General features: G+C 41.6%; 2 protein-coding genes across 2 annotated transcripts; one reads left to right on the top strand and one right to left on the bottom strand.

The window, feature by feature from the left end:
* Nucleotides 1-296: 296 nt before the first annotated feature.
* Nucleotides 297-3,440, top strand: LOC111230079 (zinc-binding protein A33-like). Its single transcript, XM_022756654.1, has 7 exons — nucleotides 297-365; nucleotides 588-662; nucleotides 920-1,015; nucleotides 1,238-1,471; nucleotides 2,040-2,062; nucleotides 2,283-2,398; nucleotides 2,484-3,440. The coding sequence occupies exons 2-7, from the start codon at nucleotides 597-599 to the stop codon at nucleotides 3,035-3,037; spliced, it is 1,089 nt and encodes a 362-aa protein (XP_022612375.1). The 5' UTR covers nucleotides 297-365; nucleotides 588-596; the 3' UTR covers nucleotides 3,038-3,440.
* A 483-nt stretch (nucleotides 3,441-3,923) lies between these two features.
* Nucleotides 3,924-19,128, bottom strand: LOC111230052. The gene is made up of 11 exons (XM_022756605.1): nucleotides 18,887-19,128; nucleotides 13,973-14,029; nucleotides 13,577-13,597; nucleotides 13,170-13,445; nucleotides 11,346-11,466; nucleotides 11,025-11,200; nucleotides 10,606-10,754; nucleotides 9,946-10,093; nucleotides 9,504-9,685; nucleotides 9,306-9,398; nucleotides 3,924-8,507 (listed from the first exon to the last, which is right to left on the bottom strand). Exons 2-11 carry the CDS (start codon nucleotides 14,016-14,018, stop codon nucleotides 7,818-7,820), a joined length of 1,902 nt encoding a protein of 633 aa, XP_022612326.1. The 5' UTR covers nucleotides 14,019-14,029; nucleotides 18,887-19,128; the 3' UTR covers nucleotides 3,924-7,817.
* Between the last annotated feature and the right edge of the window lie 183 nt (nucleotides 19,129-19,311).

Below are 19,311 nucleotides of genomic sequence, written 5' to 3'. Positions count from 1 at the left end.
CCCACAGACATTAGAGAGTGACCTTGCAAAAATAAACATGCATTGTCTCCCTTCCAGGCAAAACAACTGCTGATATGAAACACAATATCTGACTGACTGGCTGCCTCTCTCCACCACCAGATTCTTCTTTCCAAAGACACTGGCAGACAGAAATAGACTCCTATGTGCCTGCTGCCATAAATCGCTGTTGCCAGCCAGCCAGCCAGCCAGCAAGCCCCCCCTGGCAGCTACAGTCATTTGCCTTCTTTCCACCCCCCTCCCTATCTCTCCTCTACTTTTAATGGATCCATATATTCACAAGTCAGGCTGTGGCTACTGACCTGTGCTTGTCAATACATTTTCTCTCGTTAATTTTCTGCTTGGATGTATGTCCTTGTTGCTCTATTAATCTGACCGTAGTCTTGCTGTTGTTTTCATTGTGCTGGCATGTGCTTTTTCCCTCTCAGCCACTCTCTCTTTCTCCCTCTCCCTCTGTGTATTGTTACGCTTTCCTGTCCTTCGCTTTGTCCCTCCCTTTTAACTCCCTCAATCACCTTTATGGCACTTTCTCAAGAGTCTTCTCGATTTCTGTTTTGTCCTTTTTGCAGACAACTGGAATGTACCAAAACCACACCAAAGACACCAACAACAACTGCAATAAAAGTCTTCTCTGTGATAACAAGGTAAGCTTCGTGTTTTATCGTTTTCACCTGCTTCTGTGTGAAGTACAGCTGACATGAGATACATTTTCTGTGGCTGTATTTATATTAAAGGTCATATTTGATAGACAAAGAAACTCAATACACAGAATATCAAATCAGTAACATTTCTTTTCCATGTGTATTTTTTTCTCCAATCCGCTTTCTCCTGTGTGTGTGTGTGTGTGTGTGTGTGTGTGTGTGTGTGTGTGTGTGTGTGTGTGTGTGTGTGTGTGTTACAGCAAAAGCTTGTCCAGGCTATTAAAAGAATCAAGCATGAGGTAGATGAGTGCAGAGAAGCAGAGAGAGAGACGTTCATAGAGTCAGTGGAAGTGGAGGTATTGTTACTGCATTATAAATCCGTATGTATATATATATATATATATATATATATATACACACACACACACAAACATATATACATACACATATATATACATTTATATATTATGTTATATGTAATTCTACTTTCACATAAAACTAAATATAAAAATAGTCATATCCAGTTTTTTTGTCACACCCCGGCTGATTTAATTACTGTCCATTTTTTCATCTTTCAGACCAGTTTTGATGGCCTGGAACGAGAAATCAGAGCTGAGTTTCAGAACCTCCATCGTTTCTTGGATGAGGAGGAGTGTAAGGACCTGGAGCGACTGAGGAGGGAGAGACAGAAACAACTGAAGCAGCTGAAGGAGAGAGAGAAGAAAATAGCAGAGCAAGGGAGAGGCCTGGAGAGAGCAATCACAGTGCTCAACAGCAAACTGGCTGAGGACGACAGTCCTAAGCTGCTCAAAGTGAGGAAGCATTTTCACTGAAAAAGAAGAAATCCAGAGATCACATCTGATTATTACTAGATTTTGTCTCATTGCTGACTTGAATATACTGTAATTATACAAAGGTGGGGTGTGTTGATACAAATTTGGACCTAGGGGGAGCGTAGGTGTGGGTGGGGACAGAGGAGGAGGTGGAGAATGGTTTGGACTCAATAAAACATTCTGGAAAAGTCTTAGCACAACAGCAGAGCAGGAACACATGGGTTTATACTGTCACTGTTGGCATTTCCCTGGAACTGGGACAAAACTTGTGAAAATAAGTCACAAACACCAATCCGAGGGCTGCGGAGTAACCCTGTTAGCCGTTCTGCAGCTGTCCATTGGTACTTATTTGGTCACTTATAGACATTGATTGGCTGAACAGTTGACTTGCCTGGTTTTGCAAGTCAAAATCAATTTCTCATTTAAGTGAAAGGACAAAAGGCAGTCAATGCACGAGTCAGCAAATAGGAATGGACAGCATAAGGTGGTAAAATGCTGTATAAATGTTTACAACCCTTTTTTTCCTAAACTGTTTCTCTCATTTCAGGAAATTCAAGATCTTATAAAAAGGCAGGTTTCCTCGAAGCATGTTTTTACAAAACATTTTTTTCTTTTACCATCTCCACTGTTTCCCACTAACACATTAATCTTATGTGTATGTGTGCTTGGCATTTCCTCTTACTCGTGCAGATCAATCCATCTCTTTAATCCTCTCTGTGGTGTGTCTACCAGGACTGATGTTCCATCATCCATCATTCAGTCCTCCCTTTTTTCTATTTTGTCCAAGCAGGTCTCAGGTCAGCTTTGTTCTTCCAGCGGAGGTGGACACTGAAGTGCGCTCTGGCCAGTTTGTGGGGCCCATCCAGTACAGGATATGGAAGCATATGAAAAGCTGCCTCTACCCAAGTATGTGTATATATGTCATCTGATTTGACACAACACATGCAAAACAACAGCAGAATTTATCTTACTTAATCTCTGTTGTCTACAGATATTACATCATTGACCTTTGACCCTGAGACAGCCCACCCTAATCTGTCTCTGTCTCAGTCTTGCACCTCCGTATGGTTTGATGAAGACAAAGACACCCAGGACATTGAGGCCAACCCACGACGGTTCCACTACTATTACTGTGTGTTGAGTCATCAGCGCTTCACCTCAGGGCGACACTACTGGGAGGTGGAGGTGGGTCATAAGACAGCATGGAGGTTGGGTGTGGCACAAGAAGATGTCCCGAGAGGGGAGATGGCTGCGACAGGCACTTCCAGTGGCCTCTGGACCCTGGCCCTGAAGGGTGGAACCGTCCTGGCCTGCACCGACCCAAAACCCACCAAAGTCAAAGTGTCTGTCCACCTCGTCCGCATCGGCGTGTTCTTAGACTGTGATAAGGAAGAGGTGTCTTTCTATAATGCTGTTACCATGGCACCAATCTACACCTTCACCATGGGAACGGTCTTGGCTCCTCTGTTCCCCTTCTATAACCCATGTGACACAGATGATGGAAAGAACACAGTGCCACTTAAGATGTTTAACCCTTCACTGTAATAAGGAACGATTAGCACCAGTTTGAGCAATGATGGTCCAATACTAATTGTTAACATAAACATTTAGAGCAGATTTAGAGATGAATGACGAGTTAATTAATCAGCTAGTCAATCAAAAGAGAATCAATTGGGAACTATTTTTAGATCAGTTAATCGTTTGAGTAACTTTTCAATAAAACAAACCATTTGAAGACATCACCACAGATTTTGGAAATTTGTGTTGGACATTTTTCACTATTTTCTGACATTTTATAGACAAAATGTTTAATTGATTAATGAGAAAAAAATTGACAGAATTATTGTTAATGAAAATAATCACTAATTGCAGTCCTAATTACATTATGTACTTACAACTTGTTGTATGCATTGTAAATAGACAATCAACACATTAAATACTCTCATGAAAACACATAAAATGTGGTTGTCACTTTACCTACAAATGATTTTCTGTGTATTTTTCATTTATATCTTCCAATTTTACCGATATTACTTAGATACTTTTTTAGATTCAGCATAATAAATGTGGTTGAAAGGGATGCTTCAAATAAATCTTGAACACCTGTAAAAGAGAGAAGAAAACAAAGCATGGAGGAGGTAACTTGTAGCCAGTCTGGAGCTTCAGGGTCTGTAGCAGGTGTTAGCGTTACGACGTTACCTTTGGCCTGTTTATAAATATCTTTGCTGTGCCTGCTCTGCTATGACATGTCCTGGCGAGGTTATGGAATTAGTGTGACCTGGGGTGAGAAAGTGGTGCGTGACACTCAAGTGAACAAGTGATGGCTGACACTGAGTGAGATAAGTGACTGAGATGGCGACAGCTGAGACTACACAGTCCTTCTGTGAGTTTGTTCCTCAGAGTAGGAAAACAAACACAACAGCACAACAAATGTCATAATCTTTTGTTTATTCTTAGTATTCCTTTAGACATGAAATAAAGAAAAAAAAATCATTTTCTTTACAAAACATCTGTGTGAAGTGTTGTGCAAAAAGGGAGTACAGAGAGAACATGAGGAACGTCACACCACACCCAGGCCAGCACAGCAGAAGTAAACAGAGAGGATCGGGGCAGAGAGAACTCACATAGTGCAAGTAGTGCCAGTGGTATTAACAGTAGTGGTTTCTATTAGTGGGTTATCAGAGGTGGACATGAAACCAGAATCCCTCTGGTACCTGTTAGATATAATAACTGCAATTCCACTAGACTGAGCCTTCTCTGAGATACTCATAATGTGTAAACCAAAGGCTCGCCCTACCCACTAATGCACTCTCCGCCTCTCTCACTTCCCTACTCACTCTGAGTGGCTTGGTATTACAATCACTGACAATATTCAGTAGTGGTGGTACAAGGAAATGCTGTTTTGGCAGTCTCTCATCAGGTGCTTATCACAACACAACCCTCAGGGCTACTCACACAAAGCTTTGTCATTCATCTGCTGCCATCAAGAATTCCCTCACATACTCTGAACTGCGCTACAGACTTGATCGATGCAATGGAAAACACCCTCGCTCACAAATGAAGCACACTCAGCATTCTTTATGCTACACATAATCACCCGGGAAACCTCAAAGTCAGACTTTCCCCGTCACTTTTAACGTTCATACAATACGTCATACATCTCCTACACATTATCATATCATCGCTTTGTTCAGTCAGGTGTGCTAACAGCTTCTACATCTGTGAATACCCTACTTATTAAGAAAAAGGTGCCATTAGAAGTGTCGGCTAATGACAGAGTACAGACCGACTATCCAATACACATTTTAGGCACTAAAACAAAGACGAGAATCATTCAAATATCTCAAAGTTACAATATCGTTTACAATATTTTTTGTGGTTTTAAACACATTCACACTCATGACTTCAACACAGCACTTGTTTTGTTCACATTGCAACACGATTTAAGCAGGCGCATGGATACCTTACTCACAACGGATGGACAAGCTCACATGAAGGAACAGTGGTTGCATTCTGTACAAACGGCGCGCACACACACACACAGACACACACACACGCACACACAAACACTTAGCCTTAAATCAATCACACTCATACACACGTGCATCATGGGCACACACACTTAAAACACATAGATCCCCAGCGCACAATGATGGCAACATTAAAACATCACTCCTCTGGTCACACTCACTCACACACACACACACACACACACACACACACACACACACACAGAAACAACTGTAGGACAATAAAAGCCTGTTGTTCAGAACATGTCGTGGGCATGCTGCAGTCAATGCTTTAAGTGGCATAGGTTAAACATTTTAATACAACATGTAAATACTGTGAGAGATACTGTACGATGTGAGTATCATCAGGTTGGAATGGCAACAATAGCAGATAATTGATCTAAAAAGATCTAGTATAGTCTTGATGGATTTTTACAATATTTTGTTCTTAAATTAGTTCAACACGTTAGTGAATATTAGTGTAAATAGTATATAGTATGTGTATATATTCTATATTCTGGATTTAAGGTTGGTGAGAAATTTAAATTAGTTTTCTTTTTTTATTATTAAGTATAATACAACAACCGTACTATACACTAAAAACATTCAGTCTTAACAGGGTTAAACTGGCGTACACATGCAATATTTACAAGGCTGGGGTGTGTGTGTCTGGTTTGTTTATCTGTGTGTGATGTTCTGTATGTCTGCATAAAGACCATTTTCAGTATTGCCAAAATAGGTGCGTGGTTCCTTCGCAGGTCCAGGCTGGAAATTAGGCATATCCACTGTGTTTCATTATCTAATCCTTAGATTACCTTTGTTCAATTTCAATACATGTGACCTGAAAGTCTGATGCTGTTTGTCCATCTAACATCGAGGCACCTTGATTTTTATTATTATCATTAATTTTTTTGTAGTTTTACTTTATTTATTATATTGGTTTCAGTATCAAATCTTATGGCTTGACATATCTCCGATATCAATTTACTTGTAAGAAAAATGTATTAGTCAGGAAAGCTACCAAGAAAGGCCAGTTGGTTGTTGATCGATCTACTTCTTACAATTTTTCAACATCTCACTGATTGATTGAACTATCATGGCTGTCTTATTGTGCTTTTCTCAAAAGTCCAAAATGCTTCTTGTTGATTTCAGTGCATCAAACCTGGACTGTCACTGTTTTTTTTTTTCAGTGGTCAGTTAAAACATGAGGTAGAGACATGCATTTTGTCACATGAAAACTGTATCTGCACACCTCCTCTTTACCACACAAGTTTAAACTAAGTTTCATTTGTGTTCACTGAACATCCACAAACCTGCAAACTCACATAGACCAGCTCTGGACAGACAATGTTGTGGTAATGATAAAGGCCTCGTAGGACTATTTTGGAGACATTAAAGATGCTTGGCATAAATGTTTCAACTTTTTCCAAATATTAACAGGCCAAAAACACAGGAACTACTCTCTGTCATTGTTAGCAAACCCACATATTCTGGACTTAATATCTATTTTGAACTAAGTGAACAAGCAAGTAGTTTAAAATGATGCCCAGAGAGGGAAGGAGAGAGCAAGGTAAGGAAAGAATGGAAAAGGTTCATGGAAGGAATGATAGACAAAATAAAAACTTGACAAAGACAAGGAACGGAGCAAGAAAGGATAATGAAAGAAAAAGAAAACAGAGAAACGAGTAAGCACTTTCTAACTATTTGAACTTACCAAACACTTTCATTCAGTATTTCACCTTTGGAAAGCCCAACGTACAGTGGGAACATGGTGGTCCCGTTAAGTGCCTGGAGTTTCTGCCGGCATGAGCTTCCTATTATAATTGAAGAGTAATGGAATTTTGTAGAGCCACCGGAAAAAATCCAGATCAAAGACAGTAAAATGGTTGATCCGGACTTGAGGGATCCATCTGCAAAATGCATTTTAATCATCTGAGATATCCACTAGGGGTCTGAATCTCAATCTCACAGACTATAAATAGTTGGGTTAGTATTATTAGTATATTTTCATGTGTGGATAAAACTATGCAAAATTCATCTTTTCGCTATATGTGATGGCGTATTGCAGATGTTTCTGAGGCCACACGACTGGCACAAGCATATAACATCCACATTTCAGCTATGTACAAAATGCCAAACAACAGTGGTTGTTGTGGTTTGTGTAATCAAAAGGGCTTTGATTTCTGTTTTGATTATGTCCAATCAAAAGAATGTCATCACACATTTTAGTAGGTTTGAGACGACAGTGGCTGAAAATTGCATGCATTTTGTTTTATTCACATGCTGATAGAAGAACAAGCATCATTATGGGAAAGGGTGGTTAGTTGAAGTAAAATAAAAGGAAAGGAAAAAGGAAAGTAAAAAGGAATTCTAGTTTGTCTTTGTATTAATAAAATCTTGTAAACCTTTCTGGGTACCTCATGTTAGAAAAGACCTTATATGTGGGGTTAACAGTTATGTTGTAAACTCTGCAGAGGATTTCATTCGAAGTCTGGCAGTTTTACTGTGGAGTTACCCAATGAAATAAAAAAACACCAGCACGGTGTGTACAGCTAAAATGTTTAACAATCAACAAGCCGCATTTGTTATGTGAAGTTTTTCTGAATCAGAAAGTCTGAAAGGTTATGTTAGTAATAGACAAGTGAGATACCATTATCAAAGTAATACTGTGTTCAGGCATTAGACATGTTAACCAAAGCCCTCGCCCCAGTTTCAGTGGTTTCTTCAACATTTGGTAGGGGGTGTTCGATTGTCTACAGTGGTGGGAGATGGAGAAGATCTGTGGGGCTTCCCTTGTGTTTTTGCAGGGGCAGTTCTCAGGTGGTGGTTGAATCCTCAGCCACAGTGCCATCTTTGCTGGCCTCTAATACGGCATCACCAGATTTCAGCTCCACCTCAGGGGTTTTAGGTGGGGCTGCTTTGGGACCCGTGCCTCCGATAACATCAGCGTGATCTGGGCTTGGTTTGGAATCCGGGCCTGGATCAGGTGTACCGTTGGTGATAGGCTCTGGTGTGGTCGCTTTCGGGGGCTCAGGTGTAGGAGTTAGGGCGCTCTTACTTTCAGGTGTGGGGGCTTTAGGAGAAGCTGGTTTAGGCTCTGGGCTTGGGCTGGGTGCAGGCTTTGGATCAGCTGGACTCAGACGAGCCTTGGGCTCAGGGCTCGGGGCCGGGCTAAGCTTAATTTCTTCTGGTTTGGGCACATCCAACTTTACTTCCACGGGCTGATCAGGGGTTTTCTTGGTCTCAGGTGTTGGGCTCGCTTTCGTTTCAGTGACTGGACTGGACTTAATTTCCATAGCTGGTGGAGTGCTTGGCTTGGCCTCAGCAGCAGATGGTGGACTTGGTTTGATTTCAGGAGCAACAGAGATGCTTACAGCCTCGGAGTCGGGGATTTGATCAGGGGCATCTGTGTCAGTGTCCAGTGGGAGGGCGGTGTTAAAGCCAACACCAGAGTCACTGGTCTCTAGGTTACCAATTCCAACCTCTTTAGAGGAAACCTCCAGACCCTGAGTTCAGACAGAGAACAAGGCAAATTCCAGTCATTTGTATAGCAGCTATGTAGAACAAGGCAATCCAAAGTGTTTTACAGAAGACATACAACAGAGAGACAAGATATAAGAGACATACAAGGCAATATAAAAGGAACATATCAACAGGATTTTAAAAAGATGAAAAAATATAAGATCATAATAAGCTAAAATTGGATAAAACGGGGGAATAAAGGTCACAGCAGAGTGACGGAACAGTGCAAGATATGAAGGAATTGACCCAAATATAATTTAATAAAAGGCAGCGGCAAACAGAAAAGTTTTCAGCCCTAAATTAAAAGAACTGAGAGTTGGAGCAGACCTCAGGTTTTCTGGGAGTTTGCTCCAGATTAGTCTCACATAGTCAGACCCATCTCCACAGCACTCTAGCCCCAGGTGCATAATGACTGAATGCTGCTTCTCTGTGTTTAGTTTTGACTTTGCGGACAGTAAGCGGAGCTGTCCCAGAAGATCTGAGATGTCTGCACGGTTCGTAACATAGCAGCAGATCAGGGATGTATTTTGGCCCTAAAGCATTTAATGCTTTATAAGCCAATAGTAATACTATAAAATCAACTGTTTGTCATACAGGAAGCCACTGCAAAGATCTGAGACCTGGACTGATGTGATCCTCTTTCTTGTTCTTAGAGAGGACTCTAGCAGCAGCATTCTGAATAAGCTGCAGCTGTCTGAACGCAGAACACAGCATACACAGGGAGACATTATTAAAACCTCTCAAAGATGCAGTTTTAAGAGAGATATATCACATATCCTTACTTTAATGTCCACCTCAGTGCTCTGAGATTTCTCTGTAGTGTCAGCCTGGGAATGCTTGGATTCCTCACTCAGTTTGGTGATGTTCTTCACCACCTGTCAAGACGCACAAAGAAACAGTCATTCACTATATCAGGATACACATCACCAGCAGCAGTAGCAGCAGCAGCACATTGTCAGTTGTATATTTGTCTCTCAAACCTGTCTGAAGGCCTCTCCCTCGTCCTCTTTACCAGCGTTCTGGGCAATCTTCTCCAGGGCAGCAGCCCTCTTGGCCCTCTTCTTCACTTTGATCAGACAGGACAGCAGGCAAACCAGCAGAAGGAAAACCAGCAGGCCCAACAGGGCAATGATGGCCACATACAGTGACTCCAGCTTGTAGGCTGCATGGATGCATAGCGGGAAAGAGGAGAAAAGAAGAAGAAGAAGAGTGGGAGAGGAAATAATTCAGCTGACCTTTTATTGACGTGTTGAAATTCCGATACAAGAATACAGATGACAAAAGAAAGGGAATCATCTTTCTATTTAGCATTTTAATCAATCATTTTGGCTCTACTATTTCTTGACAGCAGTTTTTATCAGCTATCACAGAAATATAAAACCGCCCTTTATCCCATTTTTCAACCACTCCTCCCCTCCTTACGTTGTACTCCCAGGTGGACGCTGGACACAGTGAATCCCAGCATGTCAGTAATTTTGAACTGGCCGGCATCTGCACCCTTGACCTGATCTAGAAAAACAAATGAACCCTCCAGAGACAGACGGCCCTCGAGACGCAGATCCTCTTGAGCCTAGAATGCAAAGACAGACGTGTGCAAAGAGAAAAGAACATAAACACCACCCGTAACAATTGTTAAAAGGCTTTGACTGGTACTAATATGACTTGAAGTGATACTGAGTTAAATTTCCATTAGCTGCTTTTGTCAGCTATAAAACAGCAAATGTACTTAATTGTCTTAAACATTCTCATTTTGTAAATGGTAGCGTGTGTGCTAATATTAACTATATGTTCTTATACAAAAGCACATAATTGTATATTTTATAATATATATGTAGTATGAATTTTTTATATACATATATTTTCTTGGAATCAGGGGTTATAAATAACCAACAATAGAAATGACTGGCATACAGAGCAAAGAGGACTACCGATATAAATGACATGCAACCTACAGTAATATCACCCACCTTTGTTGTAATGGTGATTTATTGTTTTAAAAATTAAATAATTTTTACCATCAATACAAGAAACAACTAATCACAACAGGGGTGGGACTAAAGATAAACGAGAGGCTGCAGTTACACTTGTAAATTCTCCCTTGTCCAGCAGCAGACGGGGTGGGGGGTCAGGGGCATAATCAGGGGTGTAGTAGAGTTGGACCAAGGAGCTGTTGAGTATCAGGTTGATCTTGAGTCTTTTACCGTACGGCAGGGTCACAAAGTTTTGGTGCTCTGAGACACAGAAAGACGGAGGGGAAGGGAGGATGGAGAATAAATACATCACAGCTCTGTTTACAGCACCATTAGATCATCTAAAATGCATTAGCCTGCTAGAGCCCATTAACATTTGGGTCTTTAAAAAGCCATTATTGCAAACAAGAAGAGCATGATAACCAGAACTACAACAACAACAACAACACCCTGATGGGAGTTGCTGGTCATTTAAAACAGGTCAAGCATGGGAGAAGAAAGTATATCATCCGTCTTCATTTGTCCTCTCACCCTTGACGTTGAGACACTCTTTCCTTTGGATAACACCTTCGGCATCCCTGACAGTGTAGCTACCCTCATCTGCACCCGTGACAGCACTGAGGGTGACGTGGCGTTCGTTGACGCTGATACGACCCAGGTAGCCCTGCCTGGACAACCCTGTACTGGTCAGCAGCACCAGAGCTGGTCTGCAGGAGAGAAAGTCAAAGAGGATGAACTTTTTTCAACCTTTCCTGGTAATTCTGAGAAAGGCTGTCTCAGTGCATGTACATCATGGTGGGAAAATGTCATTACAGATTCTCCTGGATTAAAATATCAGAGTAATTTTGTTACCTAGATGTCTGGTTGGCCTCCACAGCACTGGGCCTGTACTCCAGGGTGATGGGAGGAGTCACCCCCAACAGCGGAATATGGTAGTTGTCTCCATATTTAATGATCTGTTCATTGGAACAATCTAGAAGGTAAAAGGGGGGTGGTAAACATTTTGCTCTTGAGTAAAAAGAAGCCACAATATTAATTACAGTAGACAGGAAATAGCCTGACATGTAAGGGGTGAAAAGAGAGAGTTTATTCGCTTCAGGTGAAGGAAGAAAAGATAGAAGAAGGACGAGGGAAGAGGGAATGGCTTGAAAGATGTGGCGAAAAGGGGACAGATTGCAGGGAAACAAAGGAGCACTGATCCAAAAATATCAGGCTAGCTGCAATGAAAGGGTAGGGGTACAAACCAAACAGAGGGAAAGACAGTAAAGACTAGATGAAGGCAGGAAAGCAGCAGGGGGGGTGGGGTGGAGAGGGGAGTGGGTTGGTGGTTAAAGAGCTGCTTAATTACTGCCTGGCAGTTCTGGCATGCTCTCACACCCTGAGAACACACACACACACACACACACACAAACACAGATCTTCATCACCTCGTAACACATTACTCCTTCCATATGGCACATCTTCCACATATTGCTACACTACAGTCACCTTTATCCACGCTGGGTTTGAGCCCACAAACTGGGCAGGGTTTGAGTCATTCCCTCCTTCTTTCACATTTGTGTTTGTGTTTGTGTGTGCATGTGTGTGTCTAATCTTATCAGAATTCGCTAGTCAGAGTACAGAGTCAACACTGCTACAACTTGTAACACTCTCAGGACGAGCAGGATGTGTAACTGTGATGTTTATTTGGCTGCTGACTGCATGATTTAAGCAGAAGAAATGACAGTGCACTGACCCTGATTCCAGCTCAGATATAAGAGGCCTATTCTTCATCCTGGAGTTGTAGCTACAATGTCATCCAGTGGTGGAGGAACTATTCAGATCCTTTACTTAGGTAAAAGTAACATTACCACCCTGTGAAAATACTCCATTACAAGCATGTAAAGTATTTCTTTATTAGTGCAAGTACAAAAATGTATTCATGTAATGTAATGTTTGTAGTATTCAGCACAGAAAATTGGCCTCTCCAGTTTTACAGAATTAAATTTATCACTGGATTAATGAGCTTTAGGCAATTAAACAATTAGGTGATGGACAATAACAATTGTGATGATTAAATAATTGTTTATTCATTCATTTTTCAAACAAAAATGCCCAAAACTCACAGATTATGGGTACAGTTTTTTACAGACCTTTGGGTTTTGGACTTCTGCTCGGATACAAAGCAAGAAATGTGAAGATGTCACCTCTCAAAAAAAACGATGTGATGGGGATTTTCAAAATTATTCATGTTCTATAAACTAAACAATTAGTCAATTAATCATGAAAATAATAGGTAGATTATTCAATGATAAAAGTAGCCCTATCACTGATTGTCTTGGCTGAAGTTTTAGATTACTTTGATGCAATAATTTAGAATATATAAAATAAAAAAAGGCCTGTACAAATATTTTGGATCTAAAATGTTTTTTCTGGTCTGTATCGTATTGAAAGTGCAATTTATAGTTGTATCATTGGATTACATCACTATTAGATTCATAGTTTATTATGGGGTTGTAAATTCAGGGTTGTAAATTATCCATTTAGTATCACAGATGAGGTAATCCAAAAGGAACTGGTACTTATATGAATCTGAATCTTATGACTTTGAGTCTATTGTAGATCCAATTCTACCTGTGAGAGTGTAATAAGTCAGTTGAGGCACTTCATTATCATTCCTAAGGTGTCTTCCAGTACCTCGGACTATAAGGGTGATGCGTCTGACGTCCTCTGGCTTCTCTGGATTCTTCACCATGTACACGCCCTCATCTCCCTCACCCACAGCGTCTACAATGAGGTGGCTGAGGTGGCGGTTGAGTTTGGTCCGATTGTTGACCACGATACCGCCCTGCATCAGGACCACATCAGGCGCCCTCGGAACAGACCTGTTGCGAAACGTGACCTCCAACATGAGCGAGGGCAGCAGGATGTGAAAGTCCTCCCCATGGAACAAGGTCATGGAGTCGTCATCGACTGGATTATACGATGGACAAAGGAAGGAGGAAGCATTGACAAACACATAAGAGGAAGAGAAAAGCTTATAGTTTACCGCTGATGAGTGATTAACTCAGAGTTATATGTGAAGAACTGCACAAAAGTCTTACCTTTCACAGGGGCAGAAAGAACTGTGAACAAAGATGAAAGAAAATACAAATGAAAAGTGATATCAGTAAGCTTTAGCAGCTAAACTGAAATACAGTGTCTGAGTCCTTTTCTTCTCCATTAAAATAAATCTTTGTTGATGTTTTTCAATCTACAGCGATTTTTCTCACACTTTCTTTTGGATACTAAACATATTGTCTATTAGACAAATGGAGTGTCCCAGCGCCATCAAAATGATCTTAAACTATCAAAGAAAATAAGGCTACCTAATAAATAATACAGGTTTAGCATAACAAGGTAAATGCAAAAACAGTAGGCACTGACGTTGGTGGACTAAGACACAATTTCCATATTTCCCAATCTCTACAAGAGGGAACTTCTTTTTTTTTTTGACATACCTACGGTGACCAGGAAGCTGAGTGTGATCACACTGATGGTCCCCATCCTGCCGGATTCTATTGTGTTTGGAAAGAAAAAAGAAAGCTGTATGTGTTCATAGACAATCAACATAGCAGGCAAAATTAATATTTTGCTATGGTAGTTGTAGGCCTGTATTCATATTTAGACAGTTTATCTCTAGAAATGGCTTGGACACCATGCAAACCCATTAAGATCTGAAACGAAGTGACTACCGCTATTAGCTGGAACACTAGCTGAAATGCAATAACAATGTTTTGGCCCCAATCCTGGATTCATATCACCCCTCCAAAACCAAATAAATTGTCCTTTGAGACAAGGCTGATTCATGCACCAAATCTAATGAAACCCTGCTCATTATTTGGGAGATGTCCAGCTGACATACACACACACACACACACACACACACACACACACACACACACACACACACACACACACACACACACACATACACACACATATACACACACGCCATTAGATTGCCATTAGATAGACAATAAATTGACACATTATTCTCAATATTCTCCTTCAGTAATGTCACAGTCAATGATCTAAGGTGTAAAATGTCCCTCACAGTATAAACCTCCTGCTGCAAAGATTCAAGAAGTACATGAATCTCTTTAACATCATTTCTCTGTCGCTAAAATCACTATAGAATCCTATGAAGAGAACAGCGAGTATGCTGATATGATCCATGTCTATTATGGATCTTCTCAGCCGGTAAATACGCTGTTGCTTGAAAAGAAAAAAGTCACTGCTTTGGTGAGCTTCAAACAGGAAACTTCCAGAGTGGGAAAAGGAACAGGGCAAACGTTATTTCCACAAAAACCTGTGAAGGTTCCCGTGAAGGCTCCTGACTAATTGCAGCTCTGTGGAGATACTGATGATGTGAACGGCTTTCCTCTGTGCTGAGACATCAGAGGCAACACATCAAGGGGTTGGAGCAAAAGACACCTTCCCATGGTTTTCATTTTAAAAGCCCAGGAGGGGATCAGAAGGAAACACCTGCAGTGCTCAGAGCAGACAGAACGACATCTATGTGGCATGCAGCCAAGGTTACCTATACGCCAGAAAGGGATCCTTACAAAGTGAGAGTATGCACATCGACCTCATAATAATTGTATGAATGTTTCATTATTCAAGCAGTGTCTTTTAACAGCGTCTTTGAGGTCGGCGTTGGCTTTTCTCTCTGTCTTTCTTTCATTTTTATCCTTTAAGGTGTACTGAGAATGCAGTCAGGCTATTTAATCACACTAAAAATTTAAAGAAAAAAATCTCCCTACAGAGACTATCTGCAGACAATCTTGCTGTCCCTGTAAATTCAATCTATCAGCCATTACCTAGAGGTTATTATTGGACTTCGGACATAAAAAAACAGCCTGTGGCGCAACCTTTGTTGAGAAAGCCAGTGACAGTGCCATTATAACTTGATAGCATACCTGAGCTCAATTTAAAATGAGGGCCACGAGTAGATTTATGGGTCAAAGTTAGTGTTGTTTAAAGGCCATACCAACAGCTATTTACGTCTTAAAGAGGCCCTTCTCTTTTTAAGTGTATGTGCATGTTCACCGGGGGCCACCTGGCTTTGGATCACTGTCAAGGATTGTCTATTGATTATGTGCCTGAATTTAAACACAGAATAATTCTTGACTGACAGGATCATTCAAACCATGGTGATTACTGAGTAATGACCTGGCTGCTGAGTTTCCAACAGGAAATGTCCTGAACGAGAACATCTTTTCCTCCAGACCCTGTGACGGTTTCAGAGAGGGATCACGATTAAAAGCAACACAGAGGGGATTACGATGATCTGAACTGCTGTCTGCTACACTGAGGCATCTGAGGTAACACATCAAGAGTTTGTGCAAAAGAGGTTTTGCTGCGGTTTTCATTTACAAAGCCCAGGAAGGGACTGGGAGGGAACACCTGCAGTGCACACAGTCACACTTTGCAGGACCTAATAAACACGCAGTAAAGATTAAAGTGTCTCATGGTAACACAGCAGACATCATAACACATCCAAATTGCTGCCGCAAATGATGCAGCATTAAGACATCTTCACGCTGTGTATAAATTATGTACTGGCGTTCTACATGTCTGCCACTTGTCTGTCTTTGCGTGTGTGTTGTTCCTTATTGTTGAATGAGGTTAATTAACATTTCACTGTGGCGTTATCTGACAATCAGAGCTGCTCTTTCACAGAAGGCCTCATACAGCCCTCTGCACTGTGTCTGCCACATCCTCACACCACACTCTGGGCAGAAAGCCTAAAAGCCCACTGATTTTATTGTATCTGAAACAAAATATGGAACAAAACTGCGTCACACAGAACAGTGTCTCTTGGCAAACAAATCCTTAGTGTCCTTTGCTACAGTCATCTGTATGACTCAAATTACACTGTAATTTTATTTCTGTAGCCCCCATCTTTGGTTCGGGAATTCTTGTCAGGGTTTGAACCCTTCTTTGAGGCTGCAGCATCATAACTTCCACCAAAAAAAAAAAAAAAAAGACTTGACCCCCAGTAGCTATCAGCATTTAATTAATACAGCAATTGCACACGTGACATTGGTTGGCTCTGATGAAAGAGAGAAGTGAACCACATCCATCTGTTTGTGCCAGCAGTAGCCCTCACAGGAGTCACCAAGGCCAATCTGGTGTTTCTATGGTGACTTTGGATTTCTAAAAATCCAAAGTCTTCTCCTTTGTTTCTGTTTGATTTTGAGTATTTGAGGCCAAAATGAACACTGCCCCAGTGAGCACAAACATGCAGGCACATGAAAACACATGCAATAAGCTTAATTATTATCTTATTCATACACTTGTCCTTTGGGCTGTAAACCATGGTCACAGGAAAATATGCCATCTGCTACCCTTCCCTGACTTGCTCTCCCTTCACTTAGCTTCTTTCAGTCTTAATTCGACCTCCCTTCTTTCTCCCATTCTCTCACTTCTCCTGTCAACATTCTCACATCTTCCAGTGTTACTTTCTACCATCATCACATCCTTGTCCTCTTCTGCTGCCTTCCTCAACTTTCTATGCTTCTGTTTGACAGCTCCGCATCATCTCTCATTTTCTTTCCCCCTACATTTTGTCGTCTCAGTATGACTCCTCTCAACCCGAACCCCCCACATCGCTCTGTATCTCTGGGCATCTCTCATATCTCTTCCCCTTTTTCTTTGCATTTCTCTCTGAATCAAGCTCTCTCTCTCTCTCTCTCTTCATCACGTCTCTTTCATCCTCTCCTCCTCCTTATCTTATATAATCCAAGCCTGTGCATCCCACTCTGAAATCAAAGCCTGTGTCTGTGTTCCTTCAAACTCCTGCTTACTGGAAGGACAGACTGGTCTTTGTCCGCGGGCTTTAAAGAGGCGGAAATGCCTTCAATGACTGCAGATGTGGGGACCCTACAAAGCTACCACTGTGGCCTCATCATTTCTCCTTCTCTTTTCTTTGGACAAGTGATGAGGAGAAATAACTCTACATGAAAGTAGAGTCGCCCTCATGATGTTGAGGCTTGCCAGACGTGAGCTAAGACGCTTATTCACACACACACACACACACACATGCACATACTGTACCCTCTTCTCGACATTTATAAATTATGAGGCATCAAAAAAGGAAAAAAACTGCTGCTGCACCAAGAGACACACATGTGAAAGTGGCTGGATGTTTACTTAAGGTGCACCACTATCTTCAAGCAAGTATGGGGGTCTCCCTTAGCTAAAATGAGGTGCATTCAAAATTCAAAAACTTCACATTTTCCACCCTGATGATCCCAACGATACTGGCCTCTGCATCACTACAACTCATCTCATGTCTCAGATCAGCACAGCAGAGAGAGATGATGCAGGGAAAAGGGCTCAAACAAGCGGAAAATCTTGTCTAGACAAAATCCAAATGTATAATTTGTAAAGTTTGTCCTAGAGAAGAAGCCTCCAGCAGGCTGGCCTGCACTGAACTAATGGATAAGACAGGCTTCCACCATATTGCTTGCACCTGTCAGATTCGTGAAAATCAGTGTACATGAGGGAGGAGTGGGGAGGGGGTAGAGGAGCTACGTGCAGTATTGACAAACACACAAGAAGAGGTGATGAGAGCACAGAGGAAACGGATTTGGTTTATGGTAAAGATAATTATGCAGACAAGACTGGATGTGCTGATGAGAGCACCATTGCTCTCATGTGTGTAGGGCCTTCCCGCAGCTCCGGTCACAGTCTATGAGCAGCACACTGCAGGCAGAGGCGACACAGCCAGAAAGGCTTTAGGCTGGAGCATCCTCCCAGATAATGGAAACTATTAAGCTTTTAAGTGTTAAGTGTTTAGAACATACAGCCTATTGGACAACATCAACTTCCTTTGCGCAGCCTTTGGTGATGATAAAATGAGATAAGGTAGTTATATATGTAATTTTTCTATGGTGATTAGTAATTATAGTACTTCATTTTTTCACATTTTCATTTAATGACCAGCTTACCTGTCTTTATTAAAGCTGTCTACATACACATTAGGCTCTAATGAACAAATGGCATCATCTTGCATCCTGCAAAATAAATCTGCATGATATTTCTGACCACTTGAATCTCACCAAGAGGCTGAGGAATAAGTGAAACTAAGCTAAAATATTCAATAAAGGCGCGGCTGGCTGCATCCCAGACAGTAAACGGGATGGACATATTTTCACACCTTTCCTCGCGGGCAGTATGATGTCCAGCTGGTGATGAATCTCACAGCTCCTAGGTCTTATCAGTCACCTCCGGGCCGGGATAGCCGGTAAGCGCATCAACCAAAAAACTGCAGAATTTAACCCGTCACGCACCAGTCAAAATTAGGACGCTCATCCGCACATGCATGTTAGGAGAAGAAAATCCACCGTTAAGAGGATCTCACCTACCTTTTCGTTCGCCGGTCGGAGCTGCGCTGCAGTCTGCGGAGATGTGGGGATTCTTTCAGAGGTGAAAATCTGTGCGAACGTCGCCTGTTTGCTCCCTCGTCGTCTCCCTCCCGTTCAACCTCGCCCCCCTCAAGAGCAGCACTTCACGACTCGGGCTCAACATTTGGAAGATCTTCAGAATATGTCGGACTCTGCTCACACTCGGAGCCACTCGACTCATGTCGGGAAACACCGGCCGCCCTTCGCCCCCCAAAAGACACCTATGGTCATCTGACAGCGAGGAGGGAGTTTATTAAACAGAGGATGCTGATGCAGCACAAAGGCGTTCATCCATAAACGAATTAAGTTCAGACGTTGTTTAAAGTGGATGAAATTCAAACTACATGGATGCCTTGATGCATTTTCTCCATAATTTTCCATAAAAT

This window comes from Seriola dumerili, unplaced genomic scaffold (genome assembly GCF_002260705.1).
Source record: "Seriola dumerili isolate Sdu_G_001 unplaced genomic scaffold, Sdu_1.0 BDQW01000258.1, whole genome shotgun sequence".
NCBI classification, from domain to species: Eukaryota; Metazoa; Chordata; class Actinopteri; order Carangiformes; family Carangidae; genus Seriola; species Seriola dumerili.
Note: the sequence above shows the minus strand (reverse complement) of the source record. Positions and strands in the feature narration are given on the sequence as shown.